Here is an 18,053-nt window from a genome sequence, read left to right on the forward strand (position 1 = left end):
CTGTTCTTTGGCCTGAAACACATGCAGGCTTCTGTGTCGAGGTCATTCCTGGGAGGTAGTTGTCAGAACCCTTTCCCCGGCACGGGGCTCATGTTAAACATCCCGGCATTTCCTGCCCTGGCTGGGGCGTCTCAGTTGGTAGGGTGTCATACCATAAAGTGAGAGGTCACTGGTTTGATTCCTGGTCAGGGCACAGGCGTGGTGTGGGTTGTGGGTTTGGTCCCAGTTGGTGGCTTGCGAGAGGCAACTGATCAATGTTTCCCTCTCTTTCTCCTTCTCTTCCCCCCTAAAAATAAATAAAATCTTTTTAGCACTGGCTGGTGTGGCCCAGTGGATTGAGCACTGGCCTGCAAACCAAAGGGTCGTGGGTTCCATTCCTAGTGAGGGCACAGGCCTGGGTTGTGGGCCACGTCCCCCGTTGGGGGCGTGTGAGAAGCAACACACTGATGTTTCTCTCCCTCTCTTTCTCCCTCCCTTCCCCTCTCTCTCAAATAAAGAAATAAAATCTTTTTTAAAGATCCTGGTACTTCCTAGATAGCAAGTTTTCCATTTATTGAAATTGTTTCTCTTCCCCTGTAGTCTGTAGGGTAGGCTCAGAGTTTGGGACATACCAGGCATACAATATTGTTGATTGACTGGAATGATACTTTTGAAGGGAGCCTTTTAAAGAAACGCTTTCCTTGTCCCAGAGCGTCCTGGGACGTATGCCAAGATGGTGTTACAGGTATGCAGAGGGCCTGATGCCTGCAACCCGCTGTGCCCAGGGCCACTGGAGCGGGAACTGGGCCTGTCACTCCTGCCAGCAGGCAGCCTCTGTTTGCTGTGGTATGCCCTGCAGTGTCCTCGTTTTCTGAGACAACGGAAAATTTGCCTCTTCAAATTTCCCGTCACTTTTCATGGCACATCCCTGGTTAGGACTCCTGGCTGTGATGTCTGGACTGTGCTGGGACTCAGTAAACAGCACAGAGGGGCAGAGCTTGTCTCGGTGTGCTCGATGAAAGCGCGTTGAACGGAGGAAGGAAACCTCTCTCTGAGTTTAGCTCCCACCAGGCCCAGGTGGCCGCTCAGCCAGTGTCCTGCATGGGCTGAGAGAGGGTGGGCGAGAAGAGGGCTGGGCCAGGCAGCCCTCCTGCCCTTCCGCTTCGTGGCTGGAGCCTGGCCCACTGTGTTTATAGCTAGTGAGTTCTCTTTCTTTCTTTTCTCTCTCTCTCTCTCTTTCTTTCTTTCTCTTTTTCTCTTTCTCTCTCTCTAAGATTGATTTTAGAGAGATGAGGGGGGAGAGAGAGATACCAATTTGTTGTTCCACTTCATGTGCTCATTGGCTGATTCCTGAATGTGCCCTGACCAGGGTGGGGGCAGGGGGTCAAACCTGCAACCTTGGCATATCAGGATGGCACTCTAACCAACTGAGCTGCCCGGCGAAGGCCATCTAGTAGGTTCTCTCTCCAGAAATGCCTCCACCTGACTAGTTAGTTAGTGGCTAAATTTATTTTTCCACTTACGCATTTACTGGTCGATTTTTGCATGTGCCCTGATGGAGGACCAACCACAACCTTGGCGCGTTGGAATACCGCTGCAGCTAACTGCGCTGCCTGGCCAGGGCTCCTCATGATCCTTGACGTCTTTGTTGACTTCCTTTTTTTTTTTTTTTAAATAAAGACCTTATTGAAATATAACACATCCTAGAAAAGTGCTTACAATCATCATATATGTGAGTATAGTTTGATGAAATATCACAGAGTAATCGTGTTTGCAGCACCATGACCCAGGAGAAAAATGTGCCGTGACTTGGACCCCAGAAACCTTCCTTCTACCTCCTTTAATCACTTAACTGTTCTTCTTCCTCAAGGTAACCATTGTTCTGACTTCTAACACCAGAGGTGTTTTTTTGAACACTACGCTAATAAAATCATTCACTATATATTTTGTGTCGGCTTCTTTTATTCTACTTTATGCTTGTGACGTTATTCCATGTGGCGTATCATTAGGTTTTCACTGGAAGTTTTATTTTGTAGCCACTTGTTCTAGTTGTTTGGCTTGGTATTTACTGCTGTGGACTGAATTGTGTCCCCCAAAATTCCTGTGTGAAAGCCTTAACCCCCAGTGTACCAGTTTTGGAGAATAGGGCCTTTGTGGAAGCAGTTAGGTCAAATCAGGTCGTAAGGATGAGTGCTGATCCAGTAGGGCTCGTGTCCTTATAAGAGACCCCAGAGAGCTTGCTCTCTCTCTGCCACGCAAGGACACAGTAACCAGGCGGCCACGTGCAAGCCCAGAGGACAGCCCTCAGGAGGAACTGACTGTGCTGGCACCCTGACCTCAGATTCCTGGCCTCCCAGACCTTGGGGGACGCACTTCTGCTGTGTAAGTCACCCAGTTTGTAGTGCTTTTTGTTATTTCAGCCCACGATGAGGAGTAGGCCATTCTTCCAGGCTACTGTGTCCTAAAGGACTTGGGACCTTCCTTGTCATCTGCTCTTTCAGTCATGGTGGATGCTTTCACCCCCGCCTGGGGCTGCATGCTAGGATCTTTTGACCAGTAGTGAATTGACAGGAAGTGGGAGATAGGCTTTTTCTCCAGTGGGTGTGTGCTGCAGGTTCACGAGGCCCTTTGGGCTGAGGAATGTTGTAGGGGGGGTCCTTGTCATGCATGAGTTTTCTTTATCCCTATTTTGTAATTTTCCACTGTGTCTGACATCAGGGTGAATCAGTGGAATTTCCCAGAACTACACGCAAGTGGCAGGGACACTCCTCTTTCCTCACCTAATGAACTCACTCCTGTCCTGCACACCTTCTCCCCGAGGCCTTGCCTCCCCCCAGACAAGCCCTCAACAACCTTGGGAATGGGTGGGTGGTCTTCTCTCCAGGCTCTGCCTTTCTGAGGCAGTGATGCACCGCAGTCACCTCCTGTTTGGTGACCTAGGTCTGAGCTGTCCTCCGGGCTCCAGCTCTGGGCCAGGGTTATTTTGGTAGTTGAGTCATCCCGACAGGGAACTGGAGGGAAGAGGGGATTAGGAGCTTCAGTCACACGCACACACGCACACACATACATCATGATGTTTCACTTTGAGGACACGTGCTTTTGGTAAAATGACTGCTTCAGTTTGATTTAGTCAAGCACAACATATTTGAGCTCCTGTTTTTGCTTTATGTACTAATTACATAGCACTACTTGAAAGTGAAAGTGTTTAGGAACAGAATCCGGGCAGGCTCTTTGGAATAGAAGGTGGATATTGAGCAGAACTAGAGGAAACCAGTGATCAAGAGTCCAGTCATGAGACGGAACTGGGGCTCAGAGGATCAGGGGAAAGAGGAACTGGAGAGGCGGCAGCCTACTGGCTGGATCTGGCCGTGAGAGCAGGAAGAAAACAGTGGTGGCCAGAAAAGAACAGCTTTTCTGTGGGGTTTCTTTGGCATTTGGGAGGTCGAAGGGTGCCACGTAAAGTTACTTAAGGAAGTCAAGTTTGAAGACAATTCAGTCAACTTTGAAGTAATGTAATTGCTTAAACCGCCTTGGTATCTGTTAAAATACCAGAAACCCTGTTTCCTCACTGTTTTATCTCCATCTCTTGAGGTGTGTGCCATTGCAGGTGTGAGTGGGCCAGCCTGTGTCCGCGCAGCCGGCGGCCGCTGAGTGCCGTGTGCCCCACTGCCTGCGAGGGCTGCAACAGGGACCAGGCGTCGTCTCCCTGTGCGAGGCGGGCTCAGCGTGGCCATTATTGGCAGAGTCCAGCAGCCAGGACTTCCTTTCGCTTTATTTGTATCCTTTCCATCAAGATAATTATGTTTTCCAAATACAGAATTAGAATCCTGATGGAGCTTTTTTCAGGCACACATACTCACTCTTTGTCCCTCCTCCAGTTCTGTTTTTCCCTCCCCCAGGCAGGGACGAGGGGCCGTGAGCTCCCACTGCAGGGTCGGCCTCCCTGGGCGCCTGACTGCAGCGTTTCCCTTCTGTAGTTCCTCTGTTTTGGCAGATGGAGACTTTAGACCAAGTTAAGCGCTTTTTTTTTTTTTTTTAAGTGTTAATATGAGTTGTGTAGCAGTTCTCAAAGCAAGCATGGGGACCTCTGGAGGTTTTCTGAGACTGTTTTAGGGGGTTTGCAAAGTGAAAACTATTTTTGTAATACTGTTCAGACATTATTTGCTTTTTCCATTCTCGAGTGTAAAGTAGAATTTTCCAAAGACTGTGTGATGTGTGATATCACAACAAATTGAATACAGAAGGACGTATAAGAATTTCATTAAAATGTTATGGGTACATACTCGGAAGTGGAATTTCTAGATCATATGGTAATTCTGTTTTTAATTTTTTGAGGAACTTTACACTGATTTACACAGAGGCTGTCCTATTTTTCATTATTACCAACAGTGCATGAGAGTTCCATTTTCTCCATATCCTCACCAAGTCTTATTTAATTGATTGATTGATTTTTGGTAGTTGTCATCCTGATGTGTGTACAGTGCTGTCTTGTAGCTTTCATTTTTATTTCCCTAATGACAAGTGATGTTGAGCATCTTTTCCATGTGCTTAATTGACCTTTGTACATCTTTGCAAAAATGTCTCTTCAAGTCTTTTACCCATTTTTGAATTATTTCTGTTGTTGAGTTTTAGAAGTTCTGTATATATTCTGGATATTAATCCTCTATCAGATATATGATTTACAGATATTTTCTCCTATTCTGTGGGTTGCCTTTCTCCTCTGCTGGTACTGTCTCTCTCTCTTTTTTTTTTTTGGATGTCTGATCTTATTTATGTATTTTCTACTCCTAGAAAATCTCATTTCTGGCCTGGCTGGTGTGGTTTGGTGGACTGAGCACTGGCCTGTGAACTAAAGGGTCGCCGGTTTGATTCCCAGTCAGGGCACAGGCCTGGATTGTGGGCCAGGTCCCCAGTAGGGGGTGCTCAAGAGGCAACCACTCATTGATGTTTCCCTTCCTCTCCTCCTCATTCCCTTCCCCCCTCTAAAAATGAATAAATAAAATCTTTTCTTCATGTTTAGTTATAAGTGTTTTTTTCTTTCATTAAAATTTTTTTTTTATTGTTCAAGTACCGTTGTCCCCTAATAAATAAAACCTTTGGAAAGAAAAGAAATCTCATTTCTGACGGGACTGAGACTCCGATGTGGAAGCTCGGAGGGAGGACAGCCTTCATCTCTTGGCAGTCTATTTCTGGTGTTTCTCTGTGGCCTCCTTCATTCTCTAAGCCAAAAGTTTAGCATATTCTGTGGCCTCTTCCTTCTTTTTCTCTGCACTGTTTCTCCAGAACAGCGCACTGATGTTTGTGTCAAAGGGCACGTGGGCTGACAAGATGCTGCATCTTGGGCGCTTTGGTCTGAGGTTTCTTACCTTCGTGGTTTAGGGCTTCCTCACCGTGTATTTATTGGTGGACATCATCTTCCTTCGAGATTGAAAAGGTTGCCAATTCTGCTTGCTCTTTTGAGCCCCAGGCAACGAGGCACAGTGGTATCACTGAGACCAGGAATGCCTTTCTTCCTCCCCCCGCCGCCCCACAATGTCCAAGCTGAGAGCACGAAGATTGGCGTCCACAACGCAACCCCGAACGGATTTGTGCTTTCTCTCTCCAGTCTCCTTTGGTCCGTAACAGGAATACACCTTAGAGGCAGGCGGACGTGGCCCTGGGTCAAGGCTCCCTGCTTCGTGGGGAGCCGTGTTTGTCGTTTCCACCACTGATTTGAACCCCGCAACCCTTCCGTCCTTCATCCAGAGCGTCAGCACCAACTTCTACGGACATCCACTTCTCAGAAAAGGCAGAAAGCCTGCGTTTATCATCCACCTCGGAGTTTCTAGCAGCCAGCGGTGGGGGAGAGGTGGTCCGCCTCGTCCTGAAGCAGCTGGCTGCCTGCCTCTGAGGCGCCAGGATAAAGAGCTGGCTGTTGCCTTTGGATGCATTTTGTTATCATATCCAAGTGATCATTGCCAAATCCAAAGTCATGAAGTTTTGTCCTCTTTTCTTCTATGAATGTCATAGTTTTAGGTCCTATGTTTAAGGGCATTGATCCTCTTTGAGCTTATTTTTGTATATGGTATTAGGCAAGTAAGAGTCCACTTTCGCTCTTCTGCATATTGCTGTCCAGTTTTCCCAGCGCCATTTGTTGAATATTATTTTGAAATGAATTGTTCACTTATTTTTACACTTTTTCAGTTTTCACTTGTAATAGGGTAAATATCCATAGATACAACTCATACTTGGTGTCATCAGTAATCTTCAGAGGGGCAAGGGACTAAAATGTTTTGAGAACTGTTGACATAGAGACTCAGAGTGCTTTCCTCAGGCGTTGGCCGCAGCCCCTTCCTTCCTGGTCCTTCTTCCTGGAGCTGTCGGCTGCAGGGTGCACAGCAGGAAGCAAGCCTCACCGGCGCGGGGCCTCCAGGGCACGCCGACTCACTCATGTTCCCCGGGCCATGGCAAAGCTTCCCTCTTAGCTGAGGTGTCCTTCCGTCCTCTGTTGTTACCCCATCCCCCTATTCCAAATGTCGTTTCTAGGCATCACTTTTATGCGAGAAATGACAAACCGACCATATGAAGAAGCCGGTCTAGGTCCACTTATTAGTAGTAAAAATGATTTTCTTTTTTTTTCCCTAGATAAGAAGTGCATATAACTAGAAGTTAAAGCTCTTTTTTTTTTTTGGAGGGGTATCTTAGTGGCTTTTTTTTTTTTTTTAATTTTAAGATTTTATTTATTTTTTAGAGAGAGGGGAAGGGAGAAGGGGGGAGAGAGAGAAACATAAATGTGTGGTTGTTCTTGTGCGTCCCCCACTGGGGACCTGGCCTGCAACCCAGGCCTGTGCCCTGACTGGGAATCGAACCAGTAACCCTTTGGTTCTCAGGCTGGCGCTCGTTCCACTGAGCCACACCAGCCGGGGCTAGTGGCTTGTTTTTAGAGTACCTGGGTCGCACTCATCCCTTTTGACCCATTTTTTTACTTTTGTATGTTTCACTTAGTCTACAGGTCAGCCTGGAACTAGCTCATTTTCCTTCTCTAACTGCCAAGGTCATTTCTATCTTTTTTAAAAACAATTAAGCTATACTTGGCATACGATGTTAGTTTCAGGTGTACAACATAGTGATTTGACATTTCTATACTTTATAATGTGAATGACATACTAAGTCTAGTGCATTTATCACAGTGTTACTGACTATATTTTCCTTAATCTTTTTCACCCACCCTTGCATTTCTTACCAATCTCTCACCCTCAGGAACCATCAGTTCTTTGTTTCTAGGAGTCTGGTTTTGTTTTGTTTGTTCGTTTGTTTTGATTTTTTAAAATTCCACATGGTGATATCATGCAGTATTTGTCTTTCTTTGTTTCTTTCATTTCCATTCATAATACTCTCTAGGCCCATCAGTGCTGTTCCAGACTTCATTCTTTTTCATTGCTGAGTAAGAGAGAGAGGGAGAGAGAGAGAGAGAGAGAGAGAGAGAGAGAGAGAGAGAGAGAGATATCACATCTTTATCCGCTGATCCGTTGATGGACACCTAGGCTGCTTCCATATCTTGGCTATTGTAAATAATACTGCAGTGAACATAGGGATGCATGTATCTTTTTTACCTTTTTAATAATAAAATGTTAAGGTTTTCAGATTCAGCATCAACCTATTTGTTCATTTATTTACTCAATTACCAAGTTTCCACTGTGTACAAGACACTCTGGGAAGCATCCCAGGCTGTGTAAACCCATCAAAACCATGGTTCCTGCCCTTGTGCCTCAGACTCAGATACAGTTAAAGGGTCAGTAAATAGTTAATAGATTGATTTGCTGCATTGCCATGTTTTTAGAAGTGTTTTCATTGTTTAATATCTTCTTATTTTTTGGTTTGTAGGAGATATTATTTCCCTGTGTCTATAGGTATCGTCATATACAACGTTATAATACTACACTTACTTGCACAAAGCCCCTGTTTTCAATGATAAAATACATATTTATAAAATATAAAGCACTATTTTTAACAAGTTGGGTTTCAGGTTTTGAGGTTTACTTGCTTTTTAACAATGCTACATATCTGGGCATTCACAAAATTGTGACCAGTTTTTAATTTCCAAATTCTTAAAATCCATAAATTTTTATTAATTTATTTTTTTGTAGGTTGCAATAAAAATAATTGACAAAACTCAGTTGAATCCAACAAGTCTACAAAAGGTAAGATTGGTTAAGTATCCAGTATTTCTTAAATGATTTTCTGTGCTAATTGTCATATAATTTGCCTCTTAAATACCGCTACTGTTGTTTTTATTTATTATGTTTAGTACAGTGAAGCTTTATATTCCTCAAAAGCATGCAACTTAAATGTAGTGTTATGTAATGATATTATTGTTGGATTTTCTTCCTTCAGTTGAATATAATGCTTTTTAATGTTCTTTGGTTCATAGGCTGGCACTCAATCCACTGAGCCATATCAGCCAGGGCTCTTTTTAATGTTCTTAATAGCAAACCAAAAGCTGGATTTTAAATAGAATGTTCTAAATAATGATTAGGATAGAGTTTAAAAAAATAAGACAGAAAAGGCTGGCTGGTGTGGCTCAGTAGATTGAGCACTGGTCTGCGAATTGGAAGGTCTTAGGTTCGATTCCCAGTCAGAGCACATGCGTGGGTTGCGGGCCGGGTCCCCAGTGGGCGATGCGCGAGAGGCAACCTCACACTGATGTTTCCCTCCCTTTCTTTCTTCCTCCCTTCCCCTCTCTCTAAAATTTATTTATTAGAGAGAGGAGAAGGGAGGAAGAGAAACTTTAATGTATGGCTTTAAGGGCAGCGTTTTGGCTTTATAAATTGTCACTAGGTTGCATTAAGGAGTGCTCATTAATTCATAGAAATGAAAACAGCGATAGTGGGAAAAAAAACACATTTGAGATGCACTGTTGTCCTTTGTATCACCTTATGTCACTCAGGAGGTCTCGACCCCTCCATGTGCGTAAGAATCATCTGAGCTTCTACAAAGCTCCGATGACTGGCCTGCAGGAGAGATTTAATTGCTAATGCCTGGGTGTGGGCATTTCACTGGTGCATCTGCAGATGATTAATGATCTTTATAATAAGATCCTTCTAGTATTTTTAGTTTTGCAAAGCCTTTTAATATACTCCATTCGATTTCTAGACTTGGCCTATAGGAGGTGGGGGTTATAGAGACACTGCACTAGGCCGGAAGACCTGAATTTTAATCCTGTGATACTTAGCCAGATGTCTAACTTCACCTTCAGCTGGTCCCTTAACTCCCTCACCTCAGGTTTCTTTCTCATCTTAAAAATGGAGATATAGTCAAACCTAGGATATTGAACAGTTTGGTTCTTGGCCAGGTTGTTCTCGGGAAAAAAAATGTATCAGTTGTCTGACAAAGCTTCGGGTCTCGATTCTCTACCCCTGGCGTCCTCAACCTCTGGGTCACGGACCAGTACTGGTCTGTGCCCTTTGAAGAATGGGCTACACAGCAGGAGGCGAGCGGTGGGCAATCTAGCAAATCTTCCTCTCCCTCACCCTCCCCAGCCACCTGTGGAAAAATTGGGTTCCACAGAACTAGTCCCTGGTGCCAAAAAGTTTGGGGACTGCTGCTCTAACACACAGCCCTTTTGCTGATAACCAGTGTGATCAGTCGCGTGTCTCTTGGCCACAAGCAGAGATTCAGCTTTCGAACAAATCACTTCTTGAACTGTTTTCTGAAACGAGTTAAGTTCGAGAACCGAGGTTCTACTGTAATTGCATCTTCTCAGAGTGGATTATTAATAAAGTAATGTATATTATAAAAGCTTTGTAAGCTGCAAAGCACTGCATGTATAGGATACTGTAAGTGGAATGCCTTGTATACATTCCTAATGTATTCCCAATGGTTATTTCCCAGTTATGCCATGAGAATTTAGTGTGAGGCGGGAAGGGAGGTAGACTTTACCTTGCACCAGAAATGAGACTTGAACAAGTGGTTTGGAAAGGCACAGCAGGCCTTCAGCAGGGTTCTCAGCGTGGCCCTGGGATAGACCCAAGCGTTCCAGGCCTCTGTTCTGAAGGTGAAATTGTATTCATCATGTCCTTACATTCCATTTCTTTATATAGCTCAGGCCTTGGTACTAATAGATGGGTTAGGGGTTACTAAAATTTAGTATTCAGAACTAAAATTAGGTTATAAAGAAGTTTACTGAGGATTCAAGTTCAGTATTCGAATGATGTTACAAATCTTCCACTGTTCAAGTGTCCTTGCAGGTAACTGGAATTCTAGCCATTTCTAGGAAGAACTTTATCATCATATTTTTCTGAGCTGGGTAATTTTTCCATCTTTCTTGATTGCTTTCCCCCTCCCCCGCATTACTTTTGACCAGAGGCTATTTTTTAAATTTTTATTTATTTATTTATTTTGAGAGAGAGACAGGCAGACAGACAGACGTTGACTGGTTGTCTCACTTAGTTATGCTTTCATTCGTTGCCCTGACTGGGCCCTAAACCCACAACCTTGGCATATCAGGACAGCGCTCTTACCCAGTGAGCTACAGTAGGGCTGGCCACAGATTTTAATTGCTGTTCTATTTTATTATTATTAACAATTACTGTTGGTCATATCATTATCAGTTTAGTACATGGTAGGTTGTCTGATTGCCTGATAGTGTGATTATGCAGATTTGTGGTTTGTTTTTTTTCCAAGATTTTATTTACTTTTAGAAAGGGGGACGGAGGGAGGAAGAGAGGGAGAGAAACATCAATTTGTGGTTGCGTCTCACACGCTCCCTACTGGGGACCTGGCCTGCAACCCAGGCATGTGCCCTGACTGGGAATTGAACCAGCAACGCTCTGGTTCACAGGCCAGAGCTTAATCCAGTGAGCCGCACCAGCCAGGGCTGCAGATTTGTATCAGTAATTTGTATGTAGATTTTGGCATTTAATCTGATAGGTGACACTTGGAGGTTTTTCATCATGTAGTTCAAGTATGAGCCAGCCACAGAAGACTGACTCGACAGCCAGACCTGTTCAAGTTAAACAACTTTTTAAGTGTAACATTTTCCGTTTATAGGGCATTGTTTTAAATGGGGTATATAAGTTTGTATTCTTTTCTTACAAAATAGAAGCATGTTTTTTTGTTGTTGTTTTTTAAAAGATTTGGTTTATTTATTCAGAGAGAGGGGAAGGGAAGGAGAAAGAGAGGGAGAGAACACAGATCGGTTCCCTCTCACACGCCCCCAGCTGGAGGCCTGGCCCACAACCCAGGCCTGTGCCCTCACTGGGAACCAAACCAATGACCTTTTGGTTATCAAACTGTTGCTCAATCCACTGAGCCCCACACCAGCGAGGGCATGGAACATGCTCTCTTTGTATTGTAATGTTAAATCCTGGAGCTTGGAGCACTGTTTTAGAAGCCAACAGTTACTTTCAGGAACATTCTGCCATCAACAATATGTTATTGTTTTATACTCCACCACTACCCAAAAATGTGGACTGGCTTATTCAGGCGGTGTTCGAGCACTGGTGCTAAAACTGTGTCAGTTGCAAAGTGTTGACAATATTTAGGCTTACACATTGATTTAATAAATGTGAGGTTCTGGTAAGATACATGGGGTCTAGCACATTTAAATAATGCCCCTTTTTATTACAAAATCATAAGCATGTAATTCTGTAACATAACAATATCACACTTAAGCACACCCTATGACATTTTAGGTGAAATGTTCAAATTAAAACTATAAATTATTACATTCATATTATTTATTACCCTACCAACCACACTCAAGCCGGTGTTACTTCTGCCAGACCCTGTATTTTTCTCCATTGTAAATTTTCTGTTCGTCAATGTTTTTTCAGTCAGCCCTTAAAGAACTCTGTAATGTAGTATAACTGTGACGGTTTTGAAAACAGCATGAATGATAATGTTAGTCTTCCTGGTTTTATGAAGTCATTTTTAGCTTTAGCTCAAAGCTAAAGAGACCCAGGTAATCTTGCTGTGTCTTGTTTTATTAAATCTGAGTTTGTCTTTAAGAAGTAAGTCATGACTCGTTTTTTAAAAACGTGGTTTACCTTTTAAAAAAATACTAGACTTTATTAACACGTGCCTATACCATAGTGTAATCCAACTAAAGTTATTAACATTCCCTTCAGTCTTAAAGTAGACCATTAACGTAAAGAGAAGAGGAGGTGTAAGCAGTGGTCAGAATATGGTGAAGCCAGGCCACGTGGATACAAAGCCAGGCGTCAGCCTAGCCTCGCTCTGACAAGTCACTTACCCTCCTCAGATCTTAGTTTTTTTATTTGTAAGATGAGAATAACAACAGTACCTCATAGGACAGTAGAGAGAATTAGATAAAATTAGTTAACATTCAGAGCCCCTTGGGAGCGGTGAGAATAGAACGTGGTACATGGTGAGATTGGGATGTTTGCCGTTATTGTGCATCCTGCCGGCAATTAGGTTTTTGTTTGCTTGGTTTTGGGGGGGAGGAGATGTTTTTGTTTATTTACAACTTTTCCCTCATAGGAAATAAGTAGAGCTTAAGAATTGAATGGTAGGTTCTGGCTAGGTCTCTTTTGTGGGACTTCATTGCTACAGACTGTTGTAGCTCATGTCTGAGTATTCGTTACCTGCTGTGCACTGTGTTAGGTGTATGACTCAAACTCACTCATTGTATTAGTTTGTTCGCGCTGCTATAACAAATGCCGTGGACTGGCTGGCTGAAACCACAGGGGCTTGTTTTGCAGAGCTGCAGAGGCTGAGCAGTTCCAGGCCAGGGCGCCAGTGCAGTCGGTTCTGGCGAGAGCTCTGCCTGCTGCTGCCCCTCCCTGTGTCTGGGGCTGCGGCTGCGCAGCGCGGAACATGCAAGCGCACTCTGGCGTTTCTGCTTAGAAGGGCCCCGAGCCCATTGTGAGGACCTGCCCTCATGGCCTCATTTTAACCTTCTCGGTTCCCAAATGTCCCATCTCCCAGTACTATCGCCTCGTATGTTTGGGCTTCAACACGTGAATTTTGGGGGAACAAAATTTATTCTTAGTTGGCATTTAATCTTTTCAATTTCATGAGATTGTAAAGTTCTATTATTCAGGGAATAGATGCTTGGAAGATAAACTAACCTGTCCAAAGTTGCCTCGCTGATGAGTGACGGACACTTGGGCAGTCATTCTCTAGTGGGTATGGTTAGCAGTAAGTCAAGCATTGCTGAGTCCTAAATGAAACATGTTTGCCACGGTTCGGATGGTAGAGCGGTGGTGCTGAGCAGTGTCTGTTAGCACGTAGGAGTTCGCTGCCATTGAACTAGAGCCTGTGCTTCCCACGCTCTTACACATGTGGATGGTGCATTTTCTCATGGTAGCTGGTCTGGTAGGTTTCTTCTTTTTTCCCTGTTACCTGAGTATTCTTACCATGTTGGTTCTCCAGGGAGGAGACAGACTGAGAGGGGGATGTAGGCCACCTTCTTAGCCAGTAAGTGATGGGGCGAAAATACAAATACTGGTCTCACTCTGAAATATGGGCTCTCTTCTTCCATTATGCGACCTTAGGGACTTAGTTAAGTCTCCCTCATTCAGGATTTATAAAAACTTGGATGGGAACTAACCTGAGGCTTTCCTTTGTAGTAGCTGTGAAGAAAGTGGCTAATAGTTTCAAGTTTGGAGAACTATTTCAAGTACTTAACAGAAGCAGACCTTGTACCCCGCCACTCCTTCCAAAAATTGCATAAGCCATGTTTTTATGCAGGTTGTTTATTTATTCATTCATCCATTTAACAAATACTTCTTATTAAACACCTGTTACATGCCTGTGTTTACAACATTGCACTGTGGATACAACCTTGAACAAATGAAGTTCTTGCTTTCATGGAATCGACATCTGAAAAGGGTCCACAGACCCAGTGCCAGCGTGTGTGGGGGAGCTTCCCCACACCAGCAGGCAGTTTTCTGACACCAGCAGGGTGTCCGAACATCCAGCTGAATTCTGACACAGTTTACCCGCAGATAGAATTAGATTCCGCAGACAAGGGGCTCAGTCCCTCCACACCAGCCCCTGCTTCAGATGTCTGTGCTTCTGACCAAGCAGCTACAAGGCATGGGTTCCAATGACCCCCTTCTCAGCTCACAGGACTCAAGAAAACCTATGCACTCACTTGATTACTGATTTATCGCAAAGGACCATGAAGGCTACACGGATCGCAGCCAGAGGAAGAGCCGCATGGGGTGGCAGACTCTCAGTGAACCCACGCGGTTGCTGTGAATTTTACTTCTGCCTTGAAGGGTCTAAGTATTTTTCGCCAAGTGATAAAGAATGGAAAGACCTCTGCAGCGCTCCCTGTAGCATCGACCTGGGGACTCAGAGACGGTGGCTCAGAGCCCGACGGCGCAAATGTGAGCTGGAGGTCGGCCCTTTCCTGGAACAGCCGTCTGTGTGGTAAACTCTTCGGTGATTCCCTAACCTTCCCCTGGGTTCCTGTTGCTGATATTTTGTTACTCAGTCTACTCAATGGCAGAAATGTAATTGTCACCATACTGTGACACCATCAATTTATATCATAATGTCTGTCTTATATTGGAACCACTTAAAGACAAGAAATTTGTAACATGTAATGAAATAATTGATTTTTAAAAATGCATATTTGTGGTAACTGGTTTGTTAGCCAGCTTTAAACATATGTAAGTATGAAGGCTGCTCCTTCCTGTGCCATCTTGTTCCAGTGTCAGATGCTCTAGGTATTAACTTTTTCCTTTTCCTTTGCTTTAGTACCTGTCTTCTAGAAACTTCTACAGCACTGTTCTTTATTCTGTCATATGGAACTACAGAGTTTAAATCTATGACTCCAAACATAGTCGGTGTATTTTGGGTCTCTTGGTTCCATCTCCTGAGTGGACACTCAGCCTCGTGGTCCAACCACAGGAGTTGCCCTCAACATAGGCGTAGTTCATTCCATGCTAATCGTCATTTATTTTTTTCTTGAATTTATTTGATTCCTGCTAAGGAACTACTGATTTTCTTCCGTGATTCCAGACTGTTGGGGTTCTTTTGTGTTAGCTGTCACTTCTAGTTCAGTGCTTTGTAAATTGAATGAGGACGAATTCATCTAGTTAGAATATCCAACAAGGCCCATCAGTGGAGAACCCACCCCACAGCTGATCCTGCTGGCCCAGTGCTAAGGCATTTTTTGAGTGAGGTTCAAGCGCCATTCTGAAGTCCAGACTTTCAGTAAAAGAGAAAGGGAAATCCTTGTATTTTAAAAAGCTTTGATCAAAATTACTAAAGAAGAAGACTAAACATCAAATTGATGTCTATGATAAATATTCAGTAGGTTGCTGAGTGGTAATTGGAGCACGATTGACTCTAGATTCCCCTTTTATCAGGGTTCTTTGTGATGAAATTCTACTCGGTCTTTTTTTCTTTTTTAAGCCGGGGTTTGTTTTGGAGCCACTGTTAATGCTTAGGGCTCTGCAATGGTAGCGGGCGTTCCTGGCATCTCAGGGGATCTTAGTCATGGGGCAGATCAGGGAATGTGTAATTTGAAGGCAGAGAGGACCAGCTCATGCTTTTCATGTGGTCTAGGATGAAATTACTGCTACCACCCTAGGTTATTTGGGGCACTTTCGCTTCAGCCTCCTTAAACCAGTCATTTTCTACCCTTGCTGTGCATTAGAATCCTCTGTGGAGCTTAAAAAACAAAAACACATGGTTTCTTCAAAATGTACCCCCCCACCCCCAGCGGTCCTGGGTTGATGGCTCTGGGGTGAGGCTGAGGGACCCCCAGTGCACAGCCCAGGGGAGAACAGCTCCTCGACTTTCTGTGGTTCCCTCGGAGTGTGTCACTTCTTTGCCTCCCTGAGGCCTACCTCCCCCGTGCCCGGTGTCTCAGGCTGCCGCCACGGCGGGCTGTGCCTCGCTCTCGGGCCCTCCTGGGCGTGACGCCAGGCCCGGGGTCTTCACTGCTTCCCTTCCCTGTCCCCCTCAGGTGAAGTGCAGGTTGTTCCCATGGAACAGCCCTTCATCTTTTCTTTCCGTAATGCTTTCCTCTTTTCACGTTGGCTTGGAACAGGCTAACCCTCCAGGCCGCTCACAAAAGGGGTGGGCCAGTTGAGTCCTCCCTGTCACTGGCAGTCCAGCCTCTGCGCTCACACCTGCGTGGTGAGCCTGGTCAGCTGACAGACACGGAGTGTGGGAAGTGAAAGCAGATACAGGCCCTTCTTGATTCTGCCTACTTAACGTATGGAGACTAAAAATGGAAGCATATTTCTTTATTGCGAGATCTCAAAAGCAGTAGTAGAAATGGAAGAAGATCCAGCCTCAGTGTTGCTGCTGCTTTATGGGAAACTTTTAAATTTATTGCTAGACTTATTTTCTTTTTGGCAGGAATTAATGAGTTTGATATTTAGAATAAACTGAGAATTTTTTAGATTTTACTTATTTTTAGAGAGAGGGGAAAGGGGGAGAAAGAGAGGGAGAGAAACATCGATGTGTGGTTGCATCTCATGCGTCCCCAACCAGCGACCTGGCCTGCAACCCAGGCTTGTGCCCTGACTGGGAATCGAACTGTCAACCCTTTGGTTCGCAGGCCGGTGCTCAGTCCACTGAGCCACATCGGCCAGCTCTAGAATTTATTTCTAATTGTAGCAGTGATTCATTGTGCTATTTTAAAAAGTTACTAAAGAACCAAATATTTTAAATATGTTAAACTTAGAGCATACTGTGGATCCATATGCAGAAATCAGAAATTGCTGGGTGGGGGCAGGTAGAAGAGGGTAAAGGGGAGTAAATGGTTTTGGAAGGAGACTTGACTTGGGGTGGTGAACACACAATACAATATACAGGTGAGGTATTACAGAATTGTACACCACCTGAAACCTATAAAATTTTATTAACCAGTGTTACTCCAACAAATTAGGTTAAAAAAAAAAAAAGGAAAGGAAGGAAGAAAAAAGAAAAGCATCAAAGGGAAATAAATAATATTTACCCTGAAAAAAATTACCCCCCCCACTGGAATATTATTCGGCCATAAAAAAGCAAACCCTGCTATTTGCCACAACATGGATGGACTTGAGGGCATTATTCTAAGTTAAATCAAAGAAAACAATACTACATATCATTTATGTAAATGTAGAACCTTAATAAACTGAGCTCATAAAACTAGAGTGGTTGCCAGGCGGATTGTGGGGTTGGGAAAATGGGCAAATGGCGGTTAAAGGGTACAGGCAGAAGCTGGCTGAGTTCTGGGGACCTAAGGCACGGAGCATGGGGCTGGTAGGTAACAGGTCTGTGCTGTGACTGAAGATCGCTGTGAGAGCAGACCGCGAGTGTTCTCGCCACGACAGTAACAGAATGGTAATTTGTAAGGTGAAGGATGTGTTAATTAACCTTATTGTGGTAAATATTTTACTATAAGTGTATCAAATTAGCACATTGTAAGTGTGAAACTTACACATTATTATATGTCAGTTATATCATTAAAGTGGGGGGGTATTTTCTGAAAGAAAATAATTCTAACCTAGAATTCTTGACCCAGCCAAACTGCCAATCGAATGTGAAGGTAGACTCAAAACATCCTGAGTCCAGCAGCAGCTCCTTGCTCAGGAGCTGCCGGCGGGATAGGTTTCACTACCACAAGAGAGAATCCCAAAGAGGAGACAAGCAAGGAATCGAGAACAGAAAATCCAGCACAGTGGGCCTTGAGGATAGGACCAAGGCCTCCGGAATATGAGTGTCTGTTGATACAGGGGGACAAAGTTAACTTAATTTGAAAGTATTTGAGAGGAGGTTTACACTTCTGTCACAAAGTTTAGGGTGAATTAGTAAAGTGACAGGTACATAGTAAAGTTAACTGCACAAAATAACTGAGGCAGTTATTATCTCCAAGGAAATAAAAGAACATTTAAAAGTAGCTTAAAATATTTTTAATTTATTTTTTTAGAGACAGGGTAGGGGGAGAGAGCAAGAAAAACATGCATTTGTTCTTCCACTCATTGATGCATTCATTGGTTGATTCTTGTTTGTGCCCTGACCGCGGGGGCATCAAACCTGCAACCGTGGTGTATCACTACGACATTCTCACCAACTGAGCGGTGTACCTGGATGAAGCAAAAACCATTTAAAAATAAATGAAGTGA

The 18,053-nt window shown here is 44.1% G+C and overlaps 1 protein-coding gene across 5 annotated transcripts in view; it reads left to right on the top strand.

Annotated features, from left to right (window-relative positions):
- The window catches only part of MARK3 (microtubule affinity regulating kinase 3), an 84,895-nt gene that overhangs the window by 15,865 nt on the left and 50,977 nt on the right, over positions 1-18,053 (top strand). For 4 of the 5 annotated variants that reach the window (XM_054567747.1, XM_054567748.1, XM_054567750.1 and 1 more), the window contains exon 3: positions 8,106-8,159. The exons of the other annotated variant lie outside the window; for it this stretch is intronic. In XM_054567747.1, coding sequence (XP_054423722.1) covers positions 8,106-8,159 — 54 coding nt within the window. The remainder of the gene's footprint in view (positions 1-8,105; positions 8,160-18,053) is intronic. 5 annotated transcript variants of the gene reach the window in all.

The sequence above is a fragment of the Pteronotus mesoamericanus genome, unplaced genomic scaffold (assembly GCF_021234165.1).
Source record: "Pteronotus mesoamericanus isolate MK-2021 breed Mesoamerican mustached bat unplaced genomic scaffold, CSHL_Meso_final contig_192, whole genome shotgun sequence".
NCBI lineage: Eukaryota > Metazoa > Chordata > Mammalia > Chiroptera > Mormoopidae > Pteronotus > Pteronotus mesoamericanus.